The following is a 12377-nucleotide window of genomic DNA, read 5'->3' as shown; positions in this document are numbered from 1 at the left end:
ATCAGAACCCCTCCAGTCTGGTTAACCACAGTCAGGTCCAGTATGGACTATCAATACAAGTCACCATTCAGAATGTGACCCAGTTCAATGGGTCTGAACAGAACTGGGGGACGTCAGACATCAAGTTGTCTAAACACAACTGGAATATAATTAGTTTGTGATTCATTGTTAATGGATTTTCAATGAGGAACACAGAGGAACAACCCTGACAACACACATAACAAAATAACACTAAAAACAAAGGGGGAGGAAACCACTAAAGTCATGACCATATTGTCATGTTGTAATGACAGGGAGAAACCATCTAACATCTAGAACACTACTTTAGACCTGGTTATAAGATGCCTAGTGCACTACGCAGGGAATAGGGAGCTATTTGGAACAGAGACACTAACTCCTGGATGAAAATCTCTCTCTCCCTCATCTGTCTGATATATCTGCCCATTTCCCCTCCCATCCTCCCTTTTCATTCTATTCTATCAGCCACACCACTAGCTCACCTCCACACAATACATTTACAAGTTAAAGACACACCTTGGAATAAATAACAAAGGAAAACTATTACTAGATGAAGTTGAGTGTTTTTTATTATTTCCCATCACCATAAATCATATTTAATCACTGAACAGTAGCAGACCTAACTTCATCTGTTCCTGACTCTGGATAGTGGATTAAAAAGACCATCAATCTCCAATGATATTAAAGTACTATTCTGAACATTACTGATATACTGAGTGGCAAGTCAAGATATCTGCTGGTTTTATTGTTTGGTCAACAGCACCACCTGCTGGACAGGTTTAATGTTGCTGGACTGAGCAGTATGGGAGGATGAAAGATGACACATTTAGGGCCGGTTTCCTGGACATCTACATTGAACATACTGTTTAGTCCAGGACTAGGATTCATCTGTGTCTGGGAAACCAGACCATATAGTTTAGTAGAAAGTAAGTGATACCAGCTTGTAGTGGGCTGACTAGTCCTGAATTGTCCTTTAGTTCCTGGACCATTTTCCATGCAGCTCCAGGTGACAGAGAACACATCAATTAGGACCGAGCCAACAAGCTGATCAATGATACTGAGGAGAATTACATAGAGACAGAGAACCAACTGAGAAAACATATCAATGGTTCTGAATGACAACCAATATACATCAACACCAGACATCATGATTCATGGAAATGTACAAGATTAAAACATTGTATTGAATTTTAATTAATAACAAATCAGTTTACAGTTTAACCAGCTCAGCTATAGACTACACCAGCATGACTAGTATCTATGTGGACCCTACTACAGTTTAACCAGCTCAGCTATAGACTACACCAGCATGACTAGTATCTATGTGGACCCTACTACAGTTTAACCAGCTCAGCTATAGACTACACCAGCATGACTAGTATCTATGTGGACCCTACTACAGTTTAACCAGCTCAGCAGTACCATCGAGACTAAACCCAGGATAGAGGGGCTGAGTGAATGTGGTCTGGACTCTGTGGAGGAGGGTCATTGTGTCAGAGACACTGTAGAAGGACAGAGTACCTGCCTTGTGATCCAGGTACACTCCTACTCTGGAGGACTGAGGGCCTGATACTTTAGTCACAACATTATTGTGTCTGAAACAATAACCACCTCTAGAGCACTCTAATCTCCAGGACTTGTTATTGAGTCCAAATCCACCATCATTACCTCTCTCTGTTCTGCTGATGTCTTTATATGAGACTGCTGTATGAACATCACCAGTCCACTCCACCTCCCAGTAACAGCGTCCAGACAGACCCTCTCTACACAGAACCTGACACCAGTAGGTGAATCTGTCTGGATGGTCAGGATATGGTTGGACTTGGCCTATATTGGTCACCTTTCTGTTCCCTTCAGACAGAGAGAGGTGTGTGTGTGCTGTGTTTGGGTCCAGTGTGAGCTGACAGGAATCTGGGAGAAGAGCAGAGACCAATGAGGGGAGTCAGAACAATAAGTTAAGTCAGATACTGTATCTACCCTGTCTTTGATTAGAGCACAGCAGAGATCAAATCAGAGAAATATGAGGAGTCAGATAGATACCCAGTCTTTGATTAGATCTACTATTGCTATATATTTCTAGAGGGATTGTTAGGAGTGTCAGTAAAAAGAGACTGTTAGTTACTTCACAATAAAGAGACTCACATTGTAACAACTGTTCTCTGGTCTTGGGCTCTGGAGGCAGTACAACATCCACTATATTCACTACAGACACACAAACACATTGACAGAGAGAGGGAATGTTATCATCAGACCATATTCCACATGTATATGACTAGTAGGGAACTTTCAATGGTCTAAAGTTGATGTTCTTATTGTTTTCAACACACCTGTAGTGGAGATCTTGGTCCATTCTCCTTTAAGGAAGTCTTCTAGTTTCTCTCTCAGTTCAGACACAGTCTTACTCACATCTCCAAAGTACTGAAGAGGAGGGACAACGATGCTGGGTAAGTCTGAATATACACTGATACTGGAGAGAGACTGATACCTCTGGAGAGAGAGAGAGAGACTGATAACTCTGGAGAGAGAGAGAGAGAGAGAGAGAGACTGATACCTCTGGAGAGAGAGAGAGAGAGACTGATAACTCTGGAGAGAGAGAGACTGATACCTCTAGAGAGAGAGAGAGAGAGAGAGAGAGACTGATACCTCTGGAGAGAGAGAGAGAGACTGATACCTCTGGAGAGAGAGAGAGAGAGAGAGACTGATAACTCTGGAGAGAGAGAGAGAGAGAGAGAGAGAGAGACTGATACCTCTGGAGAGAGAGAGAAAGAGAGACTGATAACTCTGGAGAGAGAGAGACTGATACCTCTAGAGAGAGAGAGAGAGAGAGAGAGACTGATACCTCTGGAGAGAGAGAGAGAGACTGATACCTCTGGAGAGAGAGAGACAGAGAGACTGATAACTCTGGAGAGAGAGAGACTGATACCTCTGGAGAGAGAGAGAGAGAGAGAGAGACTGATACCTCTGGAGAGAGAGAGAGACTGATACCTCTGGAGAGAGAGAGACAGAGAGACTGATAACTCTGGAGAGAGAGAGAGACTGATACCTCTGGAGAGAGAGAGAGAGAGAGAGAGAGAGAGAGAGAGGGACGGACAGAGACAGAGGGACGGACAGAGAGAGAGAGAGAGGGACGGACAGTGAGAGAGAGAGAGAGGGACGGACAGAGAGAGAGAGGGACGGACAGAGAGAGAGACAGGGACAGAGAGACAGGACAACATAATGATTGAGATGAATAGTTTCACGTGAAGTTAATTTCATATCACATGTAACAAGACAGTTTAGTTACCTGGAGGAAATGGATGTGATCCTCTGTGTGTGAGAGCTGCTCCAGCTCAGTGCTTCTCTTCCTCAGCTCAGCTATCTCCTGCTTCAGTTGCTCCAGGAGTCCTTCAGCTTGACTCACTTGAGCCTTCTCTTGGGCTCTGATCAGCTCCTTCACCTCAGAGCTCCTTCTCTCAATGGAGCGGATCAGCTCAGTAAAGATCTGATCACTGTCCTCCACTGCTGACTGTGCAGAGCGCTGGAGAGAGAGAGAGAGAGAGAGAGAGAGAGAGAGAGAGAGTGAGACAGAGAGAGACAGAGAGAGAGACAGAGAGAGAGACAGAGAGAGAGACAGAGAGAGAGACAGTAGGTTCAGTAGCCTCTCTGCACCTCATTGAGTCAGACCTCCGCCACCCTGCTCTCCAGGTCCACCAGGACTTGTCCTCCCTCCTGGACAGACAGGTACAGAACACCTCTTGGTCCTGCTCTACTCTCCTCCCTCCTGGACAGACAGGTACAGAACACCTCTTGGTCCTGCTCTACTCTCCTCCCTCCTGGACAGACAGGTACAGAACACCTCTTGGTCCTGCTCTACTCTCCTCCCTCCTGGACAGACAGGTACAGAACACCTCTTGGTCCTGCTCTACTCTCCTCCCTCCTGGACAGACAGGTACAGAACACCTCTTGGTCCTGCTCTACTCTCCTCCCTCCTGGACAGACAGGTACAGAACACCTCTTGGTCCTGCTCTACTCTCCTCCCTCCTGGACAGACAGGTACAGAACACCTCTTGGTCCTGCTCTACTCTCCTCCCTCCTGGACAGACAGGTACAGAACACCTCTTGGTCCTGCTCTACTCTCCTCCCTCCTGGACAGACAGGTACAGAACACCTCTTGGTCCTGCTCTACTCTCCTCCCTCCTGGACAGACAGGTACAGAACACCTCTTGGTCCTGCTCTACTGTCCTCCCTCCTGGACAGACAAGTACAGAACACCTCTTGGTCCTGCTCTACTCTCCTCCCTAAAACTACATTAAATACAACGTTAACTAGATATTATCTGTGTCATTTATAGCCTGGCACAGATAGTAAAACTACATTAAATACAACGTTAACTAGATATTATCTGTGTCATTTATAGCCTGGCACAGATAGTAAAACTACATTAAATACAATGTTAACTAGATATTATCTGTGTCATTTATAGCCTGGCACAGATAGTAAAACTACATTAAATACAACGTTAACTAGATATTATCTGTGTCATTTATAGCCTGGCACAGATAGTAAAACTACATTAAATACAACGTTAACTAGATATTATCTGTGTCATTTAAAGCCTGGCACAGATAGTAAAACTACATTAAATACAACGTTAACTAGATATTATCTGTGTCATTTATAGCCTGGCACAGATAGTAAACCTACATTAAATACAACGTTAACTAGATATTATCTGTGTCATTTATAGCCTGGCACAGATAGTAAAACTACCTGAAATACAACGTTAACTAGATATTATCTGTGTCATTTATAGCCTGGCACAGATAGTAAAACTACATTAAATACAACGTTAACTAGATATTATCTGTGTCATTTATAGCCTGGCACAGATAGTAAAACTACATTAAATACAACGTTAACTAGATATTATCTGTGTCATTTATAGCCTGGCACAGATAGTAAAACTACATTAAATACAACGTTAACTAGATATTATCTGTGTCATTTATAGCCTGGCACAGATAGTAAAACTACATTAAATACAACGTTAACTAGATATTATCTGTGTCATTTATAGCCTGGCACAGATAGTAAAACTACATTAAATACAACGTTAACTAGATATTATCTGTGTCATTTATAGCCTGGTACAGATAGTAAAACTACATTAAATACAACGTTAAATAGATATTATCTGTGTCATTTATAGCCTGGCACAGATAGTAAAACTACTGTAGCGACCCGCACAGACAGCTAGCTGTGTGTTATGTGTTCGGCTAGTAGGTGGTTGTGTTGTACTTACCAGTTCCCAGTGTTCGCGGGGTCCGACATGCCAATCAACCTGCTATCTGCCAATCACAGGAATGCCTGGGATGTTCTGATGCCGGGCATCCTGGTGGTTGGCGGAGTGGCGTGGAGGGGGCGGGGCATTGGAAGTTAAGGTTCAGCCTTTGTTCTCTCTCTTACGTCTGGGCTTCACAAGAGAAGGTCCCGATTGGCTTGTGGGGTATCTTTCATTTATTTGGCGTGAGCTAAGGCCAAACAGTAGCCTGTGTAAAGTTGCTAATAAACCGTCAATTCGTAACTCAATCCTCTGTCTGGACAATTGTTCCTTTATGATCTAGTCAGGTCATTACACTACATTAAATACAACGTTAACTAGATATCATCGCCACATAACTTATGTCGAATTTAAATGACACCGTTACTGTTAGTAACGTCTGTTACACTGTAACTTACAGGCAGCCTCACATAAAAACCTATTGGTTAACAAAGCTTTGATTATGACCAAAGTCTATAGTAGTGAAAACTCTCTCTCTCTATTCTAACTTACCACACATTCACATCACTGCCTCGACATGAATGTGTCCTGTCAGAGCCGTTTCCTGTCCGTTAACTGTTAACAGCCTCGAGCCACAGCTTAACCAATGAGCTACAAGGAGGACTGACAGTCACGAGCGGTGCAGCAGCCTCTGCAGCAGCAGCCTCCCCCGGGTCCTAGTGCCCGCCCGGTAAGACGGTTAAGATGCGATGGAACGGAGAGAAAATAAATCACAGAGAAAATATATTGACTGATATATTGAATTGTTTAGGGAAGCTTTAGCTTTGGCTTTAATACATTCTGAAAATACTTGAAAACCAAAAGAGAAAAGAATAGTAGCCCTCCTCAGGAACAACAAAACCCTCACAGACCAACTTCTTCTTCTATGATCTAATGGAGGTCCTCAAACCACCTTTAAAAGTGCATGGCGCCACCTACTGTTCTGGAGTGTGTTCAATCAGGGTTTACACCACTCTAAATCCTCCTACCTAACTCAGTACTTCTGAGAAAATAAAAGAGTCCTACTAACTTAACTTCTAATAGACCCTCCCCATCCCCCAAATTCCTTCCAAACTCTCCCAACCCTGTCCAACCCCAATGACACTTCAATCTTTCCCTCTCTTCAACATCCTTATAACAATATCACAACACATACAAGTCTTGATATTACCTCAACTAACCTATGACCCCGTGCATTGACTCTGTACCGGTTCCCACCTGTATATAGTCTGATTTTAGTCTCACTATTGTTACTGCAGCTCTTTAATTACTTGTTACTTTTAATTCTTATTCTTATCCATATATATTTTTTTGTTAGTTAGGATCTCGTAAGTAAACATTTCACTGTGAGGTAAAAACACCTGTTGTATTCAGTATTTCACTGTCAGGTAAAAACACCTGTTGTATTCAGTATTTCACTGTGAGGTAAAAACACCTGTTGTATTCAGTATTTCACTGTGAGGTAAAAACACCTGTTGTATTCAGTATTTCACTGTGAGGTAAAAACACCTGTTGTATTCAGTATTTCACTGCCAGGTAAAAACACCTGTTGTATTCAGCATTTCACTGTAAGGTAAAAACACCTGTTGTATTCAGCATTTCACTGTGAGGTAAAAACACCTGTTGTATTCAGCATTTCACTGTCAGGTAAAAACACCTGTTGTATTCAGTATTTCACTGTAAGGTAAAAACACCTGTTGTATTCAGTATTTCACTGTGAGGTAAAAACACCTGTTGTATTCAGTATTTCACTGTAAGGTAAAAACACCTGTTGTATTCAGTATTTCACTGTGAGGTAAAAACACCTGTTGTATTCAGCATTTCACTGTCAGGTAAAAACACCTGTTGTATTCAGTATTTCACTGTGAGGTAAAAACACCTGTTGTATTCAGTATTTCACTGCCAGGTAAAAACACCTGTTGTATTCAGCATTTCACTGTAAGGTAAAAACACCTGTTGTATTCAGCATTTCACTGTGAGGTAAAAACACCTGTTGTATTCAGCATTTCACTGTCAGGTAAAAACACCTGTTGTATTCAGCATTTCACTGTAAGGTAAAAACACCTGTTGTATTCAGTATTTCACTGTGAGGTAAAAACACCTGTTGTATTCAGTATTTCACTGCCAGGTAAAAACACCTGTTGTATTCAGCATTTCACTGTAAGGTAAAAACACCTGTTGTATTCAGCATTTCACTGTGAGGTAAAAACACCTGTTGTATTCAGCATTTCACTGTCAGGTAAAAACACCTGTTGTATTCAGCATTTCACTGTCAGGTAAAAACACCTGTTGTATTCAGCATTTCACTGTCAGGTAAAAACACCTGTTGTATTCAGCATTTCACTGTCAGGTAAAAACACCTGTTGTATTCAGCATTTCACTGTGAGGTAAAAACACCTGTTGTATTCAGCATTTCACTGTCAGGTAAAAACACCTGTTGTATTCAGCATTTCACTGTCAGGTAAAAACACCTGTTGTATTCAGCATTTCACTGTCAGGTAAAAACACCTGTTGTATTCAGTATTTCACTGTGAGGTAAAAACACCTGTTGTATTCAGCATTTCACTGTCAGGTAAAAACACCTGTTGTATTCAGTATTTCACTGTGAGGTAAAAACACCTGTTGTATTCAGTATTTCACTGTCAGGTAAAAACACCTGTTGTATTCAGTATTTCACTGTCAGGTAAAAACACCTGTTGTATTCAGTATTTCACTGTCAGGTAAAAACACCTGTTGTATTCAGCATTTCACTGTAAGGTAAAAACACCTGTTGTATTCAGCATTTCACTGTCAGGTAAAAACACCTGTTGTATTCAGTATTTCACTGTGAGGTAAAAACACCTGTTGTATTCAGCATTTCACTGTAAGGTAAAAACACCTGTTGTATTCAGTATTTCACTGTCAGGTAAAAACACCTGTTGTATTCAGTATTTCACTGTGAGGTAAAAACACCTGTTGTATTCAGTATTTCACTGTGAGGTAAAAACACCTGTTGTATTCAGTATTTCACTGTCAGGTAAAAACACCTGTTGTATTCAGTATTTCACTGTCAGGTAAAAACACCTGTTGTATTCAGTATTTCACTGTCAGGTAAAAACACCTGTTGTATTCAGCATTTCACTGTCAGGTAAAAACACCTGTTGTATTCAGTATTTCACTGTCAGGTAAAAACACCTGTTGTATTCAGCATTTCACTGCCAGGTAAAAACACCTGTTGTATTCAGTATTTCACTGTGAGGTAAAAACACCTGTTGTATTCAGCATTTCACTGTCAGGTAAAAACACCTGTTGTATTCAGCATTTCACTGCCAGGTAAAAACACCTGTTGTATTCAGTATTTCACTGTGAGGTAAAAACACCTGTTGTATTCAGCATTTCACTGTGAGGTAAAAACACCTGTTGTATTCAGTATTTCACTGTCAGGTAAAAACACCTGTTGTATTCAGCATTTCACTGTGAGGTAAAAACACCTGTTGTATTCAGTATTTCACTGTCAGGTAAAAACACCTGTTGTATTCAACGCATGTGACTAACCTACACTCATTAAAAACCCACTACCACATTCCACTACTTTGACCCTATCTGCTCCATCACCATGACAACTAACCTACACTCATTAAAACCCCACTACCACATTCCACTACTTTGACCCTATCTGCTCCATCACCATGACAACTAACCTACACTCATTAAAACCCCACTACCACATTCCACTACTTTGACCCTATCTGCTCCATCACCATGACAACTAACCCTACACTCATTAAAACCCCACTACCACATTCCACTACTTTGACCCTATCTGCTCCATCACCATGACAACTAACCTACACTCATTAAAAACCCACTACCACATTCCACTACGTTGACCCTATCTGCTCCATCACCATGACAACTAACCTACACTCATTAAAACCCCACTACCCCATTCCACTACTTTGACCCTATCTGCTCCATCACCATGACAACTAACCTACACTCATTAAAAACCCACTACCACATTCCACTACGTTGACCCTATCTGCTCCATCACCATGACAACTAACCTACACTCATTAAAACCCCACTACCCCATTCCACTACTTTGACCCTATCTGCTCCATCACCATGACAACTAACCTACACTCATTAAAACCCCACTACCACATTCCACTACTTTGACCCTATCTGCTCCATCACCATGACAACTAACCTACACTCATTAAAAACCCACTACCACATTCCACTACTTTGACCCTATCTGCTCCATCACCATGACAACTAACCTACACTCATTAAAACCCCACTACCACATTCCACTACTTTGACCCTATCTGCTCCATCACCATGACAACTAACCTACACTCATTAAAACCCCACTACCACATTCCACTACTTTGACCCTATCTGCTCCATCACCATGACAACTAACCTACACTCATTAAAACCCCACTACCACATTCCACTACTTTGACCCTATCTGCTCCATCACCATGACAACTAACCTACACTCATTAAAAACCCACTACCCCATTCCACTACTTTGACCCTATCTGCTCCATCACCATGCCAACTAACCCTACACTCATTAAAAACCCACTAACCCATTCCACTACTTTGACCCTATCTGCTCCATCACCATGACAACTAACCTACACTCATTAAAAACTCACTACCACATTCCACTACTTTGACCCTATCTGCTCCATCACCATGACAACTAACCTACACTCATTAAAAACCCACTACCACATTCCACTACTTTGACCCTATCTGCTCCATCACCATGACAACTAACCTACACTCATTAAAAACCCACTACCCCATTCCACTACTTTGACCCTATCTGCTCCTGCACCATGACAACGACCTGGGAGGACGGGACACCACCACTCAACACCCCCTGGAACTCTTCTGAAGTCAAATCTCATATGACCAAATTCTTCTCTGGTTCTGAACTCTTCTCCACACCTTCTACCTCACTGAACTCTCCCTCATTCATTTCCATTTCACCTCCAGGACTCAGTCTGGGGCACGACTCACTCTGTTTGCACTTGAATTATAACATTTGAAATGTCTCTATTCTTTTGAAAATAAATGTTGTTCAATGTTTACTGTTCATTATTATTTCACTTGCTTTGGCATAGTAAAGATATGTTTCCCATGCCAATAAAGACCTTTGAATTGAATTGAGAGAGAGAGAGACAGCTCCATGTTAATGTATAGGGAACATGAGTCGTCATGGTTACTCATGGTTATGTGATGAGGCAGCCCAGTCGGTTACATGAACCAGTCTATTCTCTGAAAGGGGTCCAGACAGCCTGTTCCCAACAGTGGGGTCAGTGGGATTGGATAGGGGCCCCCCCCTCTCTCTCTCTCTCTGACTGGAGGAGAGTAGTGAAATGGTGTGTCTCCTCTGGTCAACAATACTCACCTTGAAAGACTCCACAGCCTGTTGGAGCTCCTTCAGCTCCTTCTCTCTCTCCTGGAATCTCTGCTGGACCTTCTGGTGACTCATCCCCAGCTGCCTCTGTGGAGAATCACTCTTCAATGAGCTATCAAGCTTTATTAGTCCAGTAGATCAATAGTATAGTAATGTGACATAGGACCCATAGAGAGGAAGGTCTACAATCCTGAGGAAGTCCCTTTACAATATTATATTATGTTGCTATGTGAATGATTATAGTTTGTATGGTAGGCCTACATGTATCAAGGGGTTGAGACTGAACTTTGGACACATAAAAGGCCATTCAGAATGATAATAGTGTTTGACTTTAGAAAATGGTGATACATTTGGAGAATCTGGGTTAACATATCTATATTCTCAAGGTTTGTGTTCATATTTGTGGATCCATTTCATATTGTATATAATATAATGATCTCATATTCAAACAGATTGAGTTCCTACTGTATCTTTAATTCTTTGTTTATCAGACAGTCACCAACAAGTTGTTCTGGTCTTACCTGTTTCTCAGTCCTCTCTGCTGCAGCTGACACTGTATCATGACCTTTATGTTCATCCATTGTACACAGATAACAGATACACTGCTGATCGGTACGACAGTAAACCTCCAGCAGTTTGTCATGATGAGAGCAGATCTTCTCCTGTAGTTGTGCGGTGGCTTTGACCAGCTTGTGCTTCTTGAAACCAGGAAATTCATAGTGAGGTTGGAGGTGAGTCTCACAGTAAGAGGCCAGACACACCAGACAGGACATGAGGGCTTTCTGCTTTCTGGTCCCAGTGCAGAAATCACACGCCACATCTCCAGGTCCAGCATAGCACAGAGCAGGAGGGGGAGCAGCCTGGAGTCCTGTCTTCCTCAGTTTCTCCACCAGCTCAGCCAACATGTTATTTTTCCTCAGATTAGGCCTTGGAGTGAAGGTCTCTCTGCACTGAGGACAGCTATAGACCCCTTTCAGATCATCCTGATCCCAGCAGCCCTCAATACAGCTCCTACAGTAACTGTGTCCACAGGGAATAGCCACCGGCTCCTTCAGTAGATCCAGACAGACAGAACAACAGAACTGGTCCTGGTCCAGCAGAACTCCCTGTTGAGCCATTTGGACGGTTGTTCACTCTCACACAGACAGACGACAGAGAGACTCAGATCAGTTTCGTTTCCTCAGAAGAGAGTTTGTGGGAAGGGGAGGGACTTCCTGGTTCTGCCAGAGGGCTGGGGTTAGAAGGAGGGAGGGGTTAGAGGAATGGAGGAAGAGAGAGAGGAACTGCATGCAACAGCGAGAGGGAGACAAATAGTTTAGTTCCAAGGTTAGAGCCCTTAACATGGAACAAATGACATAATGAATCTTAAAATGTGAGTTGTTAGAATATATGAAGGGTAACAGTTTCTATGAAGTACGTATGTATCATTATTTTAATGACCTTTGTAATGCCTTATAATACACCTGTGTGTTGTAATTCATCAATAAGGACTGAGGAGGTGTGGTATATAGTTAATATACAGTACCACAGATAAGGACTGAGGAGGTGTGGTATATAGTTACTATACAGTACCACAGATAAGGACTGAGGAGGTGTGGTACATAGTTAATATACAGTACCACAGATAAGGACTGAGGA

The 12377-nt window shown here is 42.2% G+C and overlaps 2 protein-coding genes across 4 annotated transcripts in view; both read right to left on the bottom strand.

The window, feature by feature from the left end:
• Positions 1-563: 563 nt before the first annotated feature.
• LOC110518290 (tripartite motif-containing protein 16) overlaps positions 564-12377 on the bottom strand; it is a 45125-nt gene continuing 33311 nt past the window's right edge. Inside the window, exons 5-6 of one of the 2 annotated variants that reach the window (XM_036972175.1) lie at positions 2161-2220; positions 572-1075 (exon numbers count right to left, since the gene is read on the bottom strand). In XM_036972175.1, the coding sequence (XP_036828070.1) occupies positions 1044-1075; positions 2161-2220 (92 nt within the window). In that variant the 3' untranslated portion in view covers positions 572-1043. Of the gene's footprint in view, positions 1386-2160; positions 2221-12377 lie in introns of both variants that reach the window. The other variant, XM_036972174.1, reaches the window with a different exon arrangement.
• On the bottom strand, positions 566-11950 carry LOC110491257 (E3 ubiquitin/ISG15 ligase TRIM25). 2 transcript variants are annotated; one of them, XM_036972196.1, is made up of 3 exons: positions 11261-11950; positions 10731-10826; positions 3178-3535 (listed from the first exon to the last, which is right to left on the bottom strand). In XM_036972196.1, the coding sequence occupies exons 1-3, from the start codon at positions 11855-11857 to the stop codon at positions 3275-3277; spliced, it is 954 nt and encodes a 317-aa protein (XP_036828091.1). In that variant the 5' UTR covers positions 11858-11950; the 3' UTR covers positions 3178-3274. The 2 variants fall into 2 exon arrangements, with proteins under 2 accessions (XP_036828092.1, XP_036828091.1); XM_036972197.1 differs by lacking the exons at positions 3178-3535; positions 10731-10826 and adding an exon at positions 566-912 and having other exon boundaries at positions 11261-11949.

The sequence above is a fragment of the Oncorhynchus mykiss genome, unplaced genomic scaffold, assembly GCF_013265735.2.
Source record: "Oncorhynchus mykiss isolate Arlee unplaced genomic scaffold, USDA_OmykA_1.1 un_scaffold_121, whole genome shotgun sequence".
Classification (NCBI taxonomy): domain Eukaryota; kingdom Metazoa; phylum Chordata; class Actinopteri; order Salmoniformes; family Salmonidae; genus Oncorhynchus; species Oncorhynchus mykiss.
Note: the sequence above shows the minus strand (reverse complement) of the source record. Positions and strands in the feature narration are given on the sequence as shown.